The following is a 19,442-nucleotide window of genomic DNA, read 5'->3' as shown; positions in this document are numbered from 1 at the left end:
TGACATATTTTCCTGCAGTCTCTGGAGACCAAATCCGCCCCGTGGAATTTTCCTCTAGAGGTTAAATAAGGAGGTATGGAAACAGTGCAGAGATGCTCTGTTGCTACACAGTTCTTACCATCTAAGCTACCCTCTTGACCCAGTTATTTCAACTGGACACTGAGATTACATATCACCTTTCACCCTCTCGAGCAGCAATATTTTCCTTCAAAGCACAATGATGAAATGAAAATATTGTTTGCTGTCAGTATTGTGATTGGAGAATTGTTGGCATTGCTCCCCCGGAATGGAAACCTCAGGAGGGTAAGTCGTCATGTGCCAGTTCATTGGATGTCCTGTATGTTGGGTGGAGAAAATCAGGACCATGAGCCCTTCCATGGCCCACATCTCAGCAGAGATATGTGACTGACCTTCAGTGTTCAGTCCTGAAAGCTGAAAGATCAATCCAGAGAGATAGTTTTTCTCTGGTTCTACAACTAAGAGGAGTGATGTAGACAGAGGCTGCCTGCTGCCTGCTGCCTACCCTTTGCCAACAAGAGTGAGAAGAACTTGAGAAATAAGCTAAGGAAGAAAAGTATCTGAGAAGGAAGGGGAGGCTGGTATTGATTACACAATTCTTGGGAATGGAAGGCCAAGCTTTACACGCCCGCACTCTGAGGTTTTCAGCTGGGCTCTAGCAAAACAAACAAGAAAAAACAGATTAAGAAGAGAAAAACAAGCCGATCGTGAGCTATCACTGCCTAAGCACACATGACATAGAAGAAACCTGTGCCCACAGCAACTGCTATTTTGAAACAGCAGCTTAGAAAAAAATAATAATAATAATAATAACCTCAGCAGCTTAGAATGCCATCTTCATCGAAGAGCACGCTTTCTCCAGGAAGCCCCCAGAGGGCGCTCCTGAGGGCTCCCAGGATGTCAAACTCGGCTTTTGGGGGGCGAAGGGGGGGAGTAGCAGAAGTTTGGTTCCTATTTCCTCTGGGGGTAGGGAGTTCTCTGGGCTGACAAGATTATCTCCCCATAAAAGAGAATTTATATCCTGCCTTTAGGCAGGCAGTAAAGAGAGTCTTCTTCCCAGGTTGTCTGCTTCTGAATCACCACCAGCTCAAACTCTTTTTTGTATCAAAGAAGAATTGTTTGGGATGACATAGTCTGGTTTCCTTCACCAGATGCATTCTCAGTTGCAGAAGTCCTAAAACGCCTCCAGCTGCTCGCTTTCTGTTTTTTGGGGTTTTCTGTTTGTTTGTTTGGTTGGTTGGTTGGTTGTTTGTTTTTGGTTGATTGGTTTGGTATTGATTTTTGGTATTTCATTTGCCTTTTGGGCTATACCAGATGGTGTTGAAGCCTTCCTTCTGATGTTTTGCTCAGGGATCACTCCTGGTAGGGCTTGAAAAACCTTGTATGATGCTAGAGATCAAGTCAATGTTCTGCTGCATACAAGGCAAACACCTTGCTACACCTGGCCCTGCTCAGAGGTTACTCCTGGCTCCTTGCTTCTAGCACACTCTGGGGACCATCTGGGATGCTGAGGATCAAAGCCTGTTTGGAATTGCGAGACAAGACCCCTATGCCCAGTACTCTTGCTCTAGCCTCTCAATCTGTGTTATTACTGTGGTATTTTAGCAGATGGAGTTTCAAGAGTTCTCCTGATTGTCTTCAGGTTTGTAATTACAGAGGAACAAAATCAAAAAAGAAGGAACACTTATTAATCACCAGAATGACTCATTTATTACTGAGACACTGTCTGGAAAAATACATTTATTGCAAATGTGTCTGCAAGGCTTGGAGATTTTCGGGCATTAACAAACACTTCTATAATTCACACAAAGAGAATATGCCTTGTGTTGCCAATAATATATTTTGATAAATCAGGCCCTGACTGTATTGAGTTTGGGGGAAAGTGCAGGTTCAACACTGGCCGCTGTAAGAGTGGCACGGGCAGGCTTGGCAGTGATCACCCCACTGACAGGGAGCAACAGCTCAGAAGTTGCCAGCGCCACACAGGGGTGTGTGTTTGAGATTTTTGGCGGGAACTAGGTCTTTCTGATTAAGGATATGAGGATATTAGACAAGAGCAAGAGAATACCTTGTCAGAAATGAAAAGAGTTCAAATAAATTCATAAAACTTGCCTCTAGTGACCCTGGCCAGGCTGGCATCTAATTGATGTGTGTCCTGCACACTTAGATGTCCAGCACGAAAAGGGCTCCCCACTCTTTGTCATGGGAAAAGACATCAGCCTTCGCCACCCACTCTGGCAGAGCCATCAGCTTCCCTGACTACTTCCTGGAGTAGTCGAAATGGAGCAGACCAGGGCTTGCAATCAGATACAGCCCCAAACCTCTGTTCCTGCCACCTGCCTCTTCCTCTTCCTGTTCCCTCCTCCTGGACTGTCCTAAGGAAGAGGGTTAGAAGAGTCCAATTAGAGAAAGAATGGCCCTGAGGAGAGGAACTACTGGAATGTGAAGATAGAATGGCCGGAGGATGGCCCAAGGGTGTGACCGCTAACCTGTACCAGCCAGGAGGTCATCCTCTGGGCATCTCTCTCTCTCTCTGTGTCTCTCTGTGTCTCTCTGTGTCTCTCTGTCTTTCTCTGTCTCTCTGTCTCTGTCTCTCTGTCTCTCTCTGTCTCTCTCTGTCTCTGTCTCTCTCTGTCTCTCTCTCTCTGTCTCTCTCTCTCTCTCCAGACTGTCTGCAGTGAACCCACTGAAAGGAGCTCACCCATGGTTCCCTAATTAAAAAGACAGGAAAGGTGAAGGATGGGTCCCCACACGAGACCCTCCCCTTACCAGGAAGCTTCCCTGCCTCTTGCCCTCTTATCTAGCCCCTTAAATAAATTCTCTTCTAAACTTGGCTGTTTTGTCTCGACTCCCTTGCTTCCGATTTTGGCTGTTGAGGACAAGGACTAGAGTGCCCTGCTAACCTTGACAGTGCTCCCAGGCCCATGCACCCACCCATTGCACAGAACAGTCCATCAACACTGGAGGGAGCCCCGACTCCAACACTCTCAGAGGAGAAAGCTCACGCGGTGACATTCAAGCCCTGTGTGAACTGCTGCCTGCCAGAGTCCCCGGCTAGCCAGGACTGCCCAGTGACTCCTGCTGATGGGAGAGCACCACTACTCACTGATGGCCTCTTACCAAGGCAGTGGAAAGACCACCATGTAGGGGCAGGCTCGGCAGCCGGGCATTTGCAAACACCTGGTCTCTCCAGGGTCAGTCCCTGGAACTGAAATCAAAGGTTTACATCCTTTGCCTAGAGTTCTGGGCTCAAACCAGCACCAAATAGTCCTTTAAGCACTGCCAGGAATTCCAGAAGGCAAGTTCAACAGGCTACTTCAGTATGTCTATAGCTGTAATGAATTTAAAAGTGACATCTAAAAAGTGACTCAGTTTTTCTTTTTTTTTTACATTTATGACTATTATGTAGTAGTAAGTCTTAAGGAACAATATGAAAAAGCAATGCCACTCTGATTTTGCACTCAGCCATCCAGACACCTAAAATCACCAAACTAATAAATGGCAGCAGTGAGATTTGACTTCTAGTCTCATTATTGCAAATCCAATGATTTTCTGTTAGGTCACAGCTTTTTGCCACCTCAAACTCTCTCCCTTGTGATTTCCATGTTTGATCTTTCTTGATATTTTGGCTTTGCTTTCCCAGGCTACACCTGAGAGTGTTCAGACGCGGCTGTAGGCTCCGTGCTCAGGGATGGAGCCGGGATCAAACTGGGGTTGGCCATATGCAAGGCAAGCAGGCACCTTACCTCCTGTACTAGCCCTCTAGCTTTTCCAAGTTTCCTAAACATGCTCGCAGATGAAGGAGGAGGGAATATTGTGATTTTTCTGGAGTTTAGATTATTTTTTTATTAGGGCAAATGAGTGTGATCAATTCTCAAAGACACTGACATATTGGAACAGGACTGTTTGCAGCAAGTGTTTATTGTAAACATACTCTAAGTATGCTTGGAGAGGGACACACTTGGTACCAAGTGCTGACAAGGTCCTGACTTAGACTTTGCAGTGTCCACCCTTCCTCTGGGGACAGAGCTCTTGTCCTGCACCCTGACCACGTGTCAAAGTGTTCCAGCCCCAAATATACACATCTCTCGCCTCTTTCTCTCCGGGGATGAAGGGCGCGGTGTCCGCCATATTATGACGACCACAGATTGGGTTTTCAAGCCTGCAATGATCCAATATCTGGAAGAAATCTCCCTGGACTTAGTTGTTAAAGTACAGAAATTCAGAACTGCGCGGCTGCAGACCTCATTTGTCTTCACAGTAGGTCTGACTCTAGTGGGGTACTCCTAACAACAATAGTGAGGTTTGTGTTGAAATATTGAATGTAACCAAAGTAAACAGAAAGTAAAATGAAACTTATCAGTTACAAGGCAGGGGGTGGGGGGGCGGGATGGGAGGTGTACTGTGTGGTTTGTTTTTTTTTGGTGGTGGTGGTATATGGGCACTGGTGAAGGGATGGTTGTTTCAGCATTGTATAACTGAGACCTAAGCCTGAAAGCATTGTAATCTTCCACATGGTGATTCAATAAAATAAAATTTTTATTTATTCAAAGAAAAAATTAAGATCAGATCTGACTTGCAGGCCGGGGGCAGGGTCTATTGCTGCCAGGAAAATCCATGGCCCAGGAACCAAGATCCTGAGAATTTGGCACTGCTGTCTATTAGGAATCTACCTCTGGGTTCCCCCAAAACAGGAATTCTCACAGGTGGATGCCCTCTGTAATGTTCCATACTCTCGACTTCCAAGCTCCAGATGACTCTCTTCGTTAGCATCTCTGGCAGGCAGGGCCTGACACCTATTCCTTCCACTTTGCTCATCACTTTTCTGAAATGAAGAGAAAAGGGATAAAGTTCTCATGGTGAATATAACGCCAATTGCGCCCCCTCCTCTGCGATAAAGGTCTTCAGAAGGAGTGTTTTTAAGTCAGCTCAGACTTCAAACTTTGACAGCCCTACTGGTTGGAGGATTAGAAAATAAGTCATTCTGACCAGGGGGGAACTCAGAGATATGGTTGCACATGACTGCAAGGTAGGAAAGTATATAGGAGCAGTGGAAATTCTTCTTTCAGGCTGTCTGACACCACATACCTTCTCCTGGGTTTTATGGTACTCATCCAACACAGACTGATATTTGGGTTGATCGAGGCCCAAGAAGACAGCGATTCTTCCACCAAGGAATTCACATGCTGAAAGAAAGAACAAGCACTTTGAGAAATTGAATTCAGAGATATAAGTGCAGATTGCTGAGGGCTGAAGAGTTTAAATCTGTCTGTGAGTGATCATGTATGCCAGTTCAAGGCTCACCTCCCAAAAATTTCAATGAGCCTGAATTCACAATCAGTTCCAGGGCTCAAAAGGGGACTCATTCAATCTGCTGCCCTCTGTCTTTTTGGATTATACCTGAAAGATCCTCAGCAGATGAAGAGATCAGAAAAGGGTTCCACCTGCCCACTGAGAGGCCCAGCCTGGTTGCCGAGCAGGTCAAAGCCAATGCTTTTGCACGTGAGGAGCAGATCTTCAGCTCCAAATCAGACCCCAAATTCCATTCTGTGTTACCATCCGCAGCATGAAGCTGATTCGAATTTCTGAGTCATTGGGTCCTTGAGTACTAGAAGGAAGATTTGCATCCAAACTCCAGATGTTGATGAAGTTTGAGTTGTGGGGACAGAGCCATAGTCCCCACAGCAGGTGGGGTGCTTGCCTTGCATGTGAGTTAGCCAGATTCAATCCTCTAGCATCTCATATGGTCCTCCAAGTCTTGTAGGAGTAGTTCCTGAGGACAGAGCCAGAAGCAACCCCTGAGCACATTGCTGGATGTTGGCTGAAAAATCATTTGTATCACTTATCGTCCCGTTGATCTTCTATTTCCTCAAGCAGGCGCCATTAACGTCTCTATTCGTTCCTGTTACATGCTAGTGTAGCCTAATGGAATCTGCTTGTTCCAGGAACACGAAGACCCTCAAACCATTCATTCAGAGTTTTGATGAAGAAGTCTGACCATCTAGTTGGTGGGCGGCCATGTGGTCTTTTCCTGTGGAATCCAGTCGGTAACAGTCCAGCAGTCATCTCTAAATCGCATTTGTGTCTGGCCCATCTGATTTTCAATGCCTTGGCAAATGAGACAGTGTCCCTGATTCTTGATTGTCAATGGAGGTCAGAACTCCAGATTCCTTCTCTCACTTGAGTGAAACATGATACTCCAAGCATAGCTCTTTCAATTCCTCTTTAAGATATCCGAATAGTGTTCTCATCCTGTTTGCATAGGGCCCAGGTCTCTGAGGTGTATGTTAATGCAGAAAGAATTCTGGAGTTGAAAAGATGTACCCAGAGCCAGAGCTTCTTCATCCTCTTAACCACTTCTTTGACGCTCTTGAAGGCGTTCCACGCTGCTCCCTGCCTCCTGCACAGTTCTGGCACCGAGTCATTCCTCATGTTAAGTTCTCAATCCAGGTATACATAGCTGCTGCATTTGGAGATGTTCATTCCATTGAGAGCAAATGGAACATCAGAGACTAATTCGTTTTTCATGAACATTGTCTTGGTGAGACAATGTTCAGCTGAAGTCTGACCTTTCCACACCCATGGTCAAAGTCAGCCAGCATTTGTGCCGCTTGGCTAATGTTTGGTGTTATTAGAACAATGTCATCAGTGAAGAGGAGGTGGTGTAGTTGCCAACCATCTATCTTCACTCCCATTCCTTCCCATTCCAGTTGCCACATGATGTTCTTGAGGGCGGCACTGAAGAGTTTCAGTGAAATGGTATCACCCTGCCTAACCCCTCTCTTTACATCAGTGATCACTTCCTTGTAGAATGGTGAGATCCTGGTGGTAAATCCACAATACAGATCGTGGAGGATCTTAATGTACTGAGTTTGAATGCCAAACTCAGTACGGCCGAAAAAACAAAAGCAAAAGTGAAGTCTGAATTATTTATGGAGCTGCTTGAAGGCAGTGGTTTGGGATCCCCAGTGTCCTGTGTCCCTGCCACTGTCTCCTCACAGGCTTCTCGTGCCACTGCATGCTCAGGGTCTGTGTTGATCCCTCACTGTTTACATCCAGCTAGGACAGTGCCAGCTGCATCTCATAGCCAGGGCCAGTGGCATTTTGTTCCCTTGATTTCCCTTCGTGACTCTCCAGCCACATGTGTGGATGAAAAGGGCTGTTTCACAAAAGGAGACAGAAAGAAAAAAAAGTGTCTGCCACAGAGCTGGTGGTTGGGGGAGGTTTGCAGTGTTGGGAGATGGTGGGAGGGTAACAGGGGACACTGGCGGTAGGAAATATACACTGGTGGAGGGATGGATGTTGGATCATTGTATAACTGAAATCTGATCATGAATAACTTTGTAGTGATCTATCTCATGAATATTCAATAAAAAAATTAAACACACACACAGAGCTGTTTCCTGCCCTCTGCTCCACATAGGTGAGGAGTCAGAGAGAAACTATCACCCTGGGGCAAGTGTGGGGTCCAAGAAGAGACCCCCACACATACTTTATACCTTACCGTTTCCACCCCAGCAATTTCCAGTATCTGTTGAAATGACTACCTTGAGATTTCAAAAGACCAGTGAAATAACAGATGACGTGCGCCCCTCCATGTCGGAAACTCTCCCCTGCACAACATCCTCCTTACAGGCAGCCTCAGGCCAAGGTCAGAGTCCAGGATGAAGATTCTGTATGAGCACTTTTCCCCCAAGACATCTGCAGAAAGTCCTTTTTTAAATGATGGGGATGTCAGGTGTTGCACTACTTGAGAATTTGTTCCGCAGGTTTTCTGGACTTTTCTGTAGTAACCCCCTGAGGATAATAAATAAGTCAAAGGAAGGGCTTTGCTTTCCATGCTTTCTAAAGCCAGGCAGCTCCTTTGGCTCCTGTGAGGAGTCAGTGGCGTTCTGGTTTATGATAATATGCTCGGGCCGAGGGAACTGGGAAGTGTGTCGTGTAGATGCAGTTTCCAAGTCTTTCAGGTATTCAAGGGAAGGATCAACTCAGGGAGCATCTACCTGATGAAAGAGGAATCCAAGATGTTGGTGTCTGGTTTTAAAAAAATGCCCCGATGGGGCCCGGAGATCACTGAGAGTCTAAAGTATTCAGCACCCAGCACCCAGCACCAAGTTGCTCATAACTCAGAGTCTAAAGCACCAAGGCCACCAGGTTGATCCCTGGTGCCACTGGCAGCACCAAGCAAAATCCTGGCACCTCTGTTCACTGAGATTCCCTGGCCCTACAAATGAATCCAACCAGTGGGCGGATGACACCACTTGAGGCATTGATACAAAAATGTTGTGCAAGCTGAGAGCCAGGGCCAGCTGATGAATCGGTATATGAGCACCACAAAAATTGTGCAGCTGCTGGCGTGTGCCACAGCAAGCATGTACACAAGTGCTGTTGTGCCTGAGTCTCAGATCCCCAGTTGCAGAGAGACCAAATTCACACACAATAATGCAAAAGCAAAGGAAATTTATTACTAGCCCAAGTCAGCGCTAGCTTGAGCTAGGGTCCAAGTCTCATCCATTGCAGTGGAGTCTTGACAAGGACCCCGACTCCAAATCATATGCAGTTTATATAGGGTTCAGAGTTAAGAAGCAATTTATATACTGATCTATTTTTAGCATTGGCCCTATTACAATGGTGGTCAGCAATTAGGCAATGGTTAGCAACAGTTTCTAAGGAGGGTGCAGTGACCCTTCATGACCAGCCAGACCCAACTGCCCAATTCCTCATCTTGGCAAATTACTCAACTGGGAGTTTACCAGCAACTTCAAGTCCTGCTTTGGGAAAACAGAAACTGAGGCCTAGCTGAGACTAAGTGTTAGTTGCAGCTTCTTGTGGCATCAGTTTCAACCTCACAATGCCACAACTAAAGGGTACACCCTGATCTCCCAACCCCACAGGCTCATTTGCAAGTATGACAGATAGCCCAGGTGAACCCAGCGCTTGATACCAAGTGTGCACTTTGCAATCAGACATGTGATTAGTTGCCCCTCCTACCAAGCACGAGTGCGACCCCCAACTTGGAAACAGAGTCAGCAGAGCAAGTGGATGACAACTGGAATAGGTGTGAAACATCCTAAAGGAAGACAGTCGAAGTCTAAGATATATTTGCTAACAAAAGTTGGGGGAAGATGGATCTGTGAAGTTCAACGCCTTCAGTCCGACTAGAGGTCATCATTTCTCTAGAGTCCCTGAAAAGGATGACACCACTGGAAATTCCACTGGAGAGTCTAGAAATAAATCTCCCTTCAGGACAGAAAAGTCTCAGGGTACTTACTAGAAAAGGAGGCGCTTGTCACTCGCCCTGCCCAGAATTGGAGGTAAGGACCCCATGGGAGCTGAGACTGTTAAAAAAAAAAAGAAAGAAAGAAAACGAAATCAACTTAGAGAAATTAATAGCAGTGTGAGCTGCAGTCTCTCTGGTATGTGAAGTGATCTGGCACAAACTCCCTTCAATACCACCCCACCCTGCCCCAGAGCTACCTAGTTTAGTCCCCTTATCTACAAAGCCTGGTGGGCTAGGAGAGTCCCTGCTGGCTCCATAAGCTGTGCCTGGAAGACTCTAGAAGCCCTGCCTAGTGCTACTGCTCAGTTCCTGGAACAAGCTAGACTGCCATCTCACAGAATCGGCTGAGCACAACCGTCTGGGCACCTGCCACTCACAGTCTCTCACCGGATGAGCTCCAACTACTATAGACATTCCATTCACTTCACATAGTATAGACACAATTGTGTCTTATGGCTCAGGACATCATATAGACACCATTTCCCACAATAGGCTGCATGTGTCCTACCCACCCACATCCCAGAATTAACTCATCCTAGAAAGCACAACCTCCCCACCGAAGCAGCCCAGACACAGACAAAAAGCTTTTCCAAAATTGCTGCCTAGACTTTCTCTGGAGGCCTCGCCAGCAGCGGTCCCAAGAGTGGGCTTCTTTCCCTTTAACAAACTCGCTTTGCTCTCGCCTAAGCCACCTTTACTCTCCTGGTAAATTCTTCTACCACCCCATGGCTCAGACCCAGCACGCTTGGCTTGAAGCTCTTTCCCCATCAGTACAGACTTCATGTAGAATATGTTCCCATTTCTTTCTCTCAGATGAGAAAGCTATGATTTTCAAAATTCAGGATTGAGTATGCATGGATCAAGAGAGCCAACCACAGAGAACAAGGAGTCATATCCGAAGTGCTTTCCATCTTTTCTCCTGGATAAAGATATTATGGTATGTCTACACAATGGAATACTACACAGCCACCAGGCAAACCAAAATCATGAAATTCGCGTATAAATGGATGCATGTGCTCAGTGACATGAGTCAGAAGAGGGACAGACATAGAACGAATTGGACTCATTTGTGGGATATAAAAACATAGAATGAGACTAATATTTAAGGACTGTAGAAACAAGGGCCAGAACGGAAAAAGGTCCATGGTTGGAAGCTTGCCACAAGTGGTAGGGGGAGGGGGCAGCTAGGATAGAGAAGAGACCACCGTGACAAAGATAGTCAGAAATGATCACTGTGCACTGAAAGTAGATAAAGCAATAAACATGATAACCTCTCAGAATCTGTATTGCCTAAAGGGGGGGAAGGAGATAAAGAGAGACAGAGACAGAGACAGAGGAAAAGTGCCTATCATAGAGGTAGGCTGCAGGAAGGGGGCCAGAAAGGAATTGGGGACATTGGTGGTGGGAAATGTACACTGGTGAAGGGACAGATGAAGGAACATTGTATGACTGAAACCCAATCATGAACAACCTTTTAAGTGTGTATCTCACAATCATTCATTAAAAATAAACAAACAAAAGCACTGTTCTCTATCAACCTTGTCTGGCTTCCTCTTGCTCCTATCACTCAGCGGCCACGCGCACTAAGGTCCATGTTCTACACTTACTGGGTCTAGTTCTGGCTTCCTTCTCTCTTCCTCTGTTTCATCCTCTTCCTCCTCTGTGCTGTATTCTTCCAGGACGTCTCCATCAGCAAAGTGGATGATTCTTCTGGGAGTCAGCCTTGGGGGAGGTCCCTGCGCTCCTGATTGCAGCTGTTGGAAACTGTCTCCTTCCATAAGGAGCCAAAGGAACTCACAGACTCAGAAGAGCATCTCAGGGCGATGACCCAGTGTGGCTGTCTCGCTCTCCCTGGCGGATGGACAGACAGACAGCGCTACTCACAGTAGGCAGCTCATCCGCTCTCCAAATTCAAGAGAGGACTGTTCATTCCTGGACCCAAATGAGAAAGATTCAATGAGCAATAAAAATGTGAACTTCAAACACAATAGGAAGTGTGAAAATCTGAGTCTTCAAACACAAATGTCAGAGAGGTTCCCTGACCCTTTGATTCTCACCATGCACAGCTGCCCTGGGGAGAGACTATTGTGGTCAGTGGTCGCAATATATATCACAAGGCAACATAGGACTAGCCAAGTAAAGACCTTGGCACAAGGTGCCGGAGCACTGCATACACTGGGTACACTGGGTACACTGGGTACAGTGGGTAGGGCATTTGCCTTGCCTGGCTGACCCAGGATTGATCCCCAGCATCCCACCCATATGGTCCACAGATCACTTCCAGGAACGATTCCTGAGTGCAGAGCCAGGAGTAACCCCTGACCACCTCCTGGTGTGACCCAGAAAGAAAAAAAATTTGGCACAGAAATGAGGTGACATTGGCTAAGAAAAGGACTTATTTTCAGATAATAAAAAGAACATATAATTATAATTTAATAGATAAAAGATAATCAAAAGAAGGGTAATAGGTTTTAATTTTTTTGTTACTATTCTCAAAGATTTAACAATGCCAAATAAACTAAGAGAAAGACATTCATCAGAAAAATGAAAATTGAAGCCATAACCTTTTTTGGGGTTTGTTTTTGTTTGGGAGCCATGCCCAGCAGTGCTCAGAGCTCACTCCCGACTCTGCACTGAGGGATCACTTCCGGCAAGCCTTGGGGGACCGTATATGGCGCTTGGGATCACACCTAGGGCAGCCACTTGCAAGGCCAGGGGTCCCCTTAGTCCCGCCAGGAGTGATCCCTAAGTGCACAACTAGGAGTAAACCACAAGCACTTCTGGGTGTGGCAAAAAACAATAATTAAAAAAATGTTTTCAAATGAATGAAAATAGGCCCTACTTTTTTTTGGGGGGGCAGGAGTGTTGAGTTTTTGTTCTTGTTTTTCTGGGGTTTGTTGTTCTTGTTGTTTGGGGGCCACAGGCAGTGCTCAGGAACTGCTCTTGGCTGTGTTTGGGGGCTGAATGGGACGCGGGGAGGCCGGGTCAGGTGCGTGCAAGGCAAGCGCCCTACCTGCTGTAGTGTCTCTCCCGCCCGTGCCCTACCAGTTTTATTACAGGTAATATACTGCTCTCCAGACCATCTCTCAGCTCCTGCACCTCCAAAGCAAATAAACCCACCCTCCCCTCACCCCTACCTCCTACAGAAGAACAGTATGTCAGTTCTCTGAAGAAAACACTTATTTCTGTACTTCACCACTGTATTGGCCGTTAACCAGACCTGTCTTTTAGTCAGAGGGTCCTAAGGGAAAGGTGTGGACCAGGCAGAGTTCAGAGTCCCTTTAGTGAGTGCTTTCCTGCCACCTCGTGGACAGTTTGGGACATGCTCTGCAAAAAGCATCCTTGTAATCACAGTAGCCATTCCCTGCTCTATGCTGAACAGGGTTACAAAAAAAAACAAACAACTAAGTATGTCCTCCCACTCAGGTTGAAAGGTGCCTGCCGAAAATAGACTATTGACCGAACATTTTGGCCACTCAACACCTCTATTGCAAACTACAACACCCAAAAGAAGAGAGAACAAAAGAGAATGCCCTGCCCGCAGAGGCAGGGTGAGGTGGTGGGGGTTGGAGTGGGGGTGGTGGGAGGGATACTGGGATCATTGGTGGAGGAGAATGGGCACTGGTGGAGGGATGGGTAAATGATCACTGTATGAGTGAAATGCAAACATGAAAGTTCATAAGTTTGTAATTATACCTCACAGTGATTCATAATAAAAAAATATTTTTAAAGCTGGGTGTTGCAACAATGTTGCAGTTTTACTTGACAGTCCGAAGCATTTCACAGGCAGAAGAAATATACATTTTGGGGGAGGACCACATGACTTTCTCCGGAGGTTTTTGTGTTGTGGCCTGCCTAAGAGCAGCCTGGTCAACCCCCTTTTATTAAGAAGGTTGATGTACTAACGAATGCTATTCAGTCACATAGGCAGAATATGCAAATTAACTTAGTCAAAAGAAACAGCAACAAAGTCAGTTACACACCTGCAAGTATAGTCAGTTAAACAGTAACAGTAACAGCAAATGACCTTTACATCCAGGCCTAGCTAGGCCTGAGATTATGGGATGTTGTATACCAACACTGGGAGAAATGATAACTTCATTCCCAAGTACTTCCACGTGACATGCTCTAAATAATCTTTCGGAGTTCTTTTATTTCTTAAAATCCCAAGGCGAAGCTATCAAGAAGGGTCCTCAAGTAAGTATTGCACGGGAGGCCTTATGATCTCCGACCTTCCAACAGAGCGGCCAGATCTCCGGTTCATTTTCCTCCCATGTGATCCCTGTGACCTTAAATACACTCAAGGGAAGATATTTATTTCCTGAAATCTCAAATTCACAGACCCAATTGCAAAATAGATTTCCTTGGATGTAAAATGACATCTCCAGTCTAAAATCTAAATTTTCACCTTTTATTATTTCTAAAAATATATCTATTTTAGACTGGAGCGATAGCACAGCAAGTAAATCGTTTGCCTTGCATGCGGCTGACCCGGGTTCGATTCCTCCATCCCTCTCAGAGAGCCCAGCAAGCTACCAAGAGTATCCCGCCCGCACGGCAGAGCCTGGCAAGCTACCTGTGGCATATTCGATATGCCAAAAATAATAACATCTCATAATGGAGACATTACTGGTGCCCGCTCAAGCAAATCGATGAACAATGGGACAACAGTGCTTTTTGTATCTATTTTAGCTGTGCTTGGGGCTTACTCTTGTCTCTATGGTCAGGACCCACTCTGGGAGGGAGGAGTGGCGTATGAGGTACTGGGGGTCAAACCCAAGTCAGTCGCATGCAAGCGTCTTAAGCCCTGTCCTAACTCCCCATGCACATACCTTCTTTTAAATGTGTTTTGCTCCTTCCCACACACTTCCTCACACTTACATCTTCATTTTCTCAGACACTCTTCCATTTCATTCACTGACAGCTCTAGTTACTCAGATCAAAGATATTGGGGTTGTTCTTGCTGCCTCTTGAAACACAGCTCACATGCAAGCTTAAGGAAATCCCCCTGGGTATTTCTAGAATCCTAAGACCACTACTCACTGCCACCACTAAGCAATCAGTTCTCACCTAATTCTGTAGGAGCTTCTTGATTGGCCCACTAATGTCAAAACTTGCTCGGGGCGGGGGATGGGGAGAGGGGGAACCCAAAGAAGTGTTCAAGCCTGAATCAGATCCTGTTCCTACTCTGCTTTAAACTCTCCCGTGTTTCTTTCTGGGATAGCAGAGGAGACCCCTTGTGTGGAAGGGCTCTTTACCCAGCCTCAGAAGAGAACCACAGAGAGACTCCGCAATGCTGTGCCCTGACCCCAGTGCTGGGCCAGCTGACAGTTTAACCGGTCGAGAGGGAAGGTGAGGATTATAAAGAGACTATACAAGTGTCGAGAGGGCTGAGTTCTCATAGAACAGCAGCCTTGATCTTTATTTCAGGCAGCCTTTTATACATCTCTATCAGGAACTTGGCAGGTAAAATCATTATTCATAGTTATTCATGATTATTACAAAAGGCACATGTTTGATTATAACAAAGGTGAGGAACATAATATCGTGAAAAACAGCTTGTTCCTAAGTCAATAATACGTAGAAAAACAACTAATTATTTCTGTACTTTCCCATAATTGCAGTAGGTATAATTTCCGCAGAATCAAGATGCATCTATTTCTTATTAGCATCCTCGCAGACTATGAATGGTCAACTATTAACTTCTCTACAGGCTCAGTTTGGCGACACAATGGCCACTCCACCTACTAGGGGTGGCGGGACAGAGAGCTGTGCCAAGTATTCTTGGCCCTCCTTTGAGGCAGCTCCCAGGGCGATGTCCACTTAAGGACCCTGCGTCGTAAGGCAACTCCCCACACCCCAGTTCTTTTCTGACCTCAGGGTCCTCCGACCTCGGCTTCCCTGGACCCACAGGCCTCTCTTGCGGTGGACTTCGTGCCCTCTGGCCTCTGGACTCATCAGCCCTCAGACTCCGTCTGTCATCTCCTCTAGACCTTTCACTCGAATGCTGGGCTCCAAACAACTCTCTTGCAAGGGGTGGGGGACACTTCCCGCCCCCCTCCACCACCGCCGCCGCCGGCCCCTTACCTCCTGTGTGACTTTGCTCAGCACATGTCACTGTTCCATGAACACTAAAGTTCCCCGCCTCCACATCCAGCCTCTGGGAAGGGTTTTACTCAAGGGCTCACTGGCCCAACAGTCAACATCTGACACGTAGCTGAAACCCAGTATTTGTTTAATAAATGAGTCAGACCTGATTTTAACGGGTGGGGGAAAGTGTGTGCAGTAGGTTAGAAAACAAGAACAGACGGCTAATTGTCTATTTCCTGTTGTGGAAAGGCCGGTTGGTCTTAAATTAACTCTTTTCTTTGGAGTCTACTTCACTAGTGTTGGCATCTCTATCACAAAAGTGACACACTAGTTCTGCAACCCTCATTGAAGATGATACGACACCAACATTTTCTAGTCGTTTTTCATTCATCTGAGAAATGTTTTCAAATGCCCCCGGCTAACACCAAGTGCAGGATAGGTACTAGTTTCTCACACTGGCTCCGACCTTTCCCCTTTCCAGAAGGAGCCCAAGGCCCAGCTCAGAGCACCATTTGCCCTGACTTCCTCCTGGTCTCTCCAGCTGAGGAAACTGACCCAAAGCTGGTGTGGGGTCCAAGGGAAACAGGAGAGGAAACATCAGATGCTACGGACACCACCACAGATCTCTCCCTGCTCAAGAAACTCCAACAGGGGTCTGGAGTGATAGGACAGCAGGGAGGGTGTTTGCCTTGCATGTGGCCGACCCGGGTTCAATTCCCAGCATCCCATATGGTCCCCCGAGCACTGCCAAGGGTGATTCCTGAGTGCAGAGCCAGGAGTAACCCCTGAGCATCGCCAGGTGTGACCCAAAAAGAAAAAAGAAAAAAAGAACCTCCAACAGAGACCCCTCACCTAGCGGGGTTTGTCCCTATTTTCAGTATTAAAATATATCCGCACACCCTCCCAACCCCCCCACCCCCGCCATCACTGGGGCTTAGTGACCTGACTTTAATCAATATGCCTGTCCTATCCGACTGTTTCCCTACTCTCTCCACTTTGGGCAAACTATTTGAAATTCCGGAACATTTCAGCCTGTAGCTCTGGCCACCTGATCCCCGAAGGCTGGGATTCATAGCTGGTGGCCCGCTGAATCCAAATCAAGACACAGAACAAGCTGACATTTCCTCAGGGGACCATCCCGGATGACCTTCTGAGCTTATACCTACATTGAGCCTGCTACAGGCAATACACCTTATGAGTTTTATCTGACACTTTGAATAAACCAGATGTTTTTGAGTTCAGAGTACTCGTCAGTTCCAGGGGAATGTCTTGGGTCCCTTTAGTTTGCCAATAAAACATTCTTGAAGATAAAAACTAAATTCTAAGCAAATTGCTATAGTCGGTCTTTAGACAGTTACAGTACACCAAAGATTTTATGTTTAGCTTTATGTACATATTTGAAAGCATAAGAGAAGTATTTTCCAAAGCATGAATGATCTGGAAGCGAATGAAGTATTTTTGAAGTTTTTCCTCCAGTACATTTACATTAACACTGAAAATGCCATCTTAAGTTCCAAAGTACAAAGTTCTCTACAGCACAGAACTGATAAACTGACTTTTCTTTCCACTGTACACAACATGGAATCATTCCAAATAGTACTGTGAATAAGAAATAGAATACTGAAATATTTGACATGAAGAGGTGATGGGCACTAGATAAGTCAAGGAGAATGAATTCATCTCATCAAACGACACGACTGGGCCCATAGCTCGGTGGGAACATCTGACACGTGTGAGGCTCAGTCCCGAAACAGCAGTGCACACGCCGCGTGTGATGCTGGCAATGCTGGCATTGGCGATCCCCATCACCACCCAGTGTGTGGGACCCCTGGTTGCAGGTCACTCCATCACCACAAAAAGGGAAGGAGGAAAAAGAAAAACATTCAAAATAAAGTCCAAATATATCTATCATTTTAAAATGTTAGTGTTGGGCTGGAGCAATGCACAGTGGGTAGGGTGTTTGCCTTGGTCCCATATGGTCCCCTGAGCACCGCCAAGGGTAATTCCTGAGTGCAGAGCCAGGAGTAACCCCTGTGCATTGTCAGATGTGACCCAAAAAGCAAAAAAAAAAAAAAAAAAAGTATTAAGAACTCATTCTTGGTAGTAAATTTGTTACTGGTTTAATGTGCAAAAAACATTGCTGAGAAAAATAATTCCAATTGAAGTTTAAGTAAAATTATTTTTATTGTCATAAATAAAAGATCATCTGTTATACAAACATTTAGCAAAACATGTTAGTTATGACTGGCATAAATTAAGCATGAAACGGACACAACAGATAACACAAATAAGCTACAGCTCCCTATAATCTTCATGCAACTTTACGTTAACTTCCCCCAACTTCTAACACCATTCCAAAATATTGTATAGGAAATGGAGTACTTTTGTTACAAAACAAAGTGTCATCTTTGCCAAGTCAACAGTGTATTATCTGCTTGTCCACAATGCCCATGATTGGTTTAAAAGCAAATACTATATATACTGCATTTTACGGGAGCACTGGGAACATTATAAGTTTTCATTTCTGATAAGGTAGTATGATCCATGAAAATGCCATGGGAAAACTTATTAACTAGCTTAAATAGTATTTATGACAATAGGCCCTGTAGGTAGGGAATAATATGCTAGCATCAAGTACTATTTGAAATTTTGTCAGTAAATGGCACAGAGCAAAATGGATTGTGAAATAGCTATTACTCAAAATACAGTGAAATTAGTGTTTTTACCTTCAGGCAACAAAATAACTGTCTATTCAGTTATCACTTCCCTTATTCTGGAAGCTGCACAAATAGTAAATGTTTTCACCACAGAAAGTAATTAGCATTTCCATGTATTTATAAAAACCCTTGCTGAGGGCTGGAGCGATAGCACAGCGGTTAGAGCATTTGCCTTACACTCAGCCAACCCGGGTTCAATCCCAGCATCCCATACGGTCCCCTGAGCACTGCCAGGAGTCATTCCTGAATGCAGACTAACCCCTGTGCATTGCCAGGTGTGACCCAAAAGGCCAAGAAAAAAAAAACCCTTGCTGATTCTATGTAGCTTTTTTAAGAAGTACAAGCTATGATCAGTTAGCACTTTTATTGAACACAATATTGATGTAGAAAGCATCATCTTCATAATATAATGTTTATTCCTATTTCAATCCTCTTACACAGACTTTTACCTATTTCTAAGAGTTGCTAAGTGAATGTAAAGGTTTATGTAAGCACTCAGTACTGTGCTCAGCACCTGGGGATTCAATACAGTCTTATTTCTCCTAGTGAAAGAACCTATCTGTCATTTACAATAGGAAATGAGCTAACCCCCTAGAAGAAAAATCCAAAAATCCTATAGATGTGTGGCCTCAAAAAAGTATTATGCATCCACTGTCCCCGAGTCTGTGTGCATACTATGCACATCACAAACTATTTTTAAGATCATGCTGCGTCTCACGTCTGCTCTGGCCTTTGGCCTGAAGTAATACAGTTCTGACAATAGTTACACTAGAAGACCGTCACAAAGCTCACGCACTGCCATCAGACAGGAGCATTTTGTGTAAGTGCCGAAAGAATCCGAGTCCTGGCACCTTCAGGGCGACAGAGCTCGTTTCTGCTCCCAGGGTTTTCTCCGCAGCATCCAATGCTAATGGCTGCAGCTGCAAAGCCATTTTCATTGGTTTGGATTTTTGTTTTGTTTCGTTTTGTTTTGGGGGAGGGGGGAGGGGACCCACGCCCTGATGTGCTCAGTGCTTACTCCTGCTTCTGTGCTGAGGAGACACTCCTGGCAAAGCAGAGGGGACGACACGGGATGCCAGGGACTGAACCCAGGTCGGCCACATGCAAAGCAAGCACCTGGAGACTCTTTCTGTACTTTCTCCGAGCCCCCATTTTCATTGTTTTTTCTCCTACAGAAGCACTAAGCTGCCACAACGTTCTGTCCTAAGTTTAAAAGAAAAGAAAAATGTTCTTATAAAATATCTTCTTCAGTATTGAACATGAAGTGAAGAGCATACTATCAAAATAAACGCTCTTCCAGTCTCAGTACACCCACACACTGGGACTACCTTGATTCA

At 45.6% G+C, this 19,442-nt stretch overlaps 1 protein-coding gene across 1 annotated transcript; it reads right to left on the bottom strand.

The window, feature by feature from the left end:
- Positions 1-2,233: 2,233 nt before the first annotated feature.
- On the bottom strand, positions 2,234-16,275 carry FAM177B (family with sequence similarity 177 member B). Its single transcript, XM_055144750.1, has 6 exons — positions 15,386-16,275; positions 10,906-11,149; positions 9,290-9,356; positions 5,107-5,204; positions 4,692-4,843; positions 2,234-2,393 (listed from the first exon to the last, which is right to left on the bottom strand). The coding sequence occupies exons 2-6, from the start codon at positions 11,074-11,076 to the stop codon at positions 2,234-2,236; spliced, it is 648 nt and encodes a 215-aa protein (XP_055000725.1). The 5' UTR covers positions 11,077-11,149; positions 15,386-16,275.
- Positions 16,276-19,442: the final 3,167 nt, after the last annotated feature.

Source organism: Sorex araneus, chromosome 7 (genome assembly GCF_027595985.1).
Source record: "Sorex araneus isolate mSorAra2 chromosome 7, mSorAra2.pri, whole genome shotgun sequence".
Classification (NCBI taxonomy): domain Eukaryota; kingdom Metazoa; phylum Chordata; class Mammalia; order Eulipotyphla; family Soricidae; genus Sorex; species Sorex araneus.
Note: the sequence above shows the minus strand (reverse complement) of the source record. Positions and strands in the feature narration are given on the sequence as shown.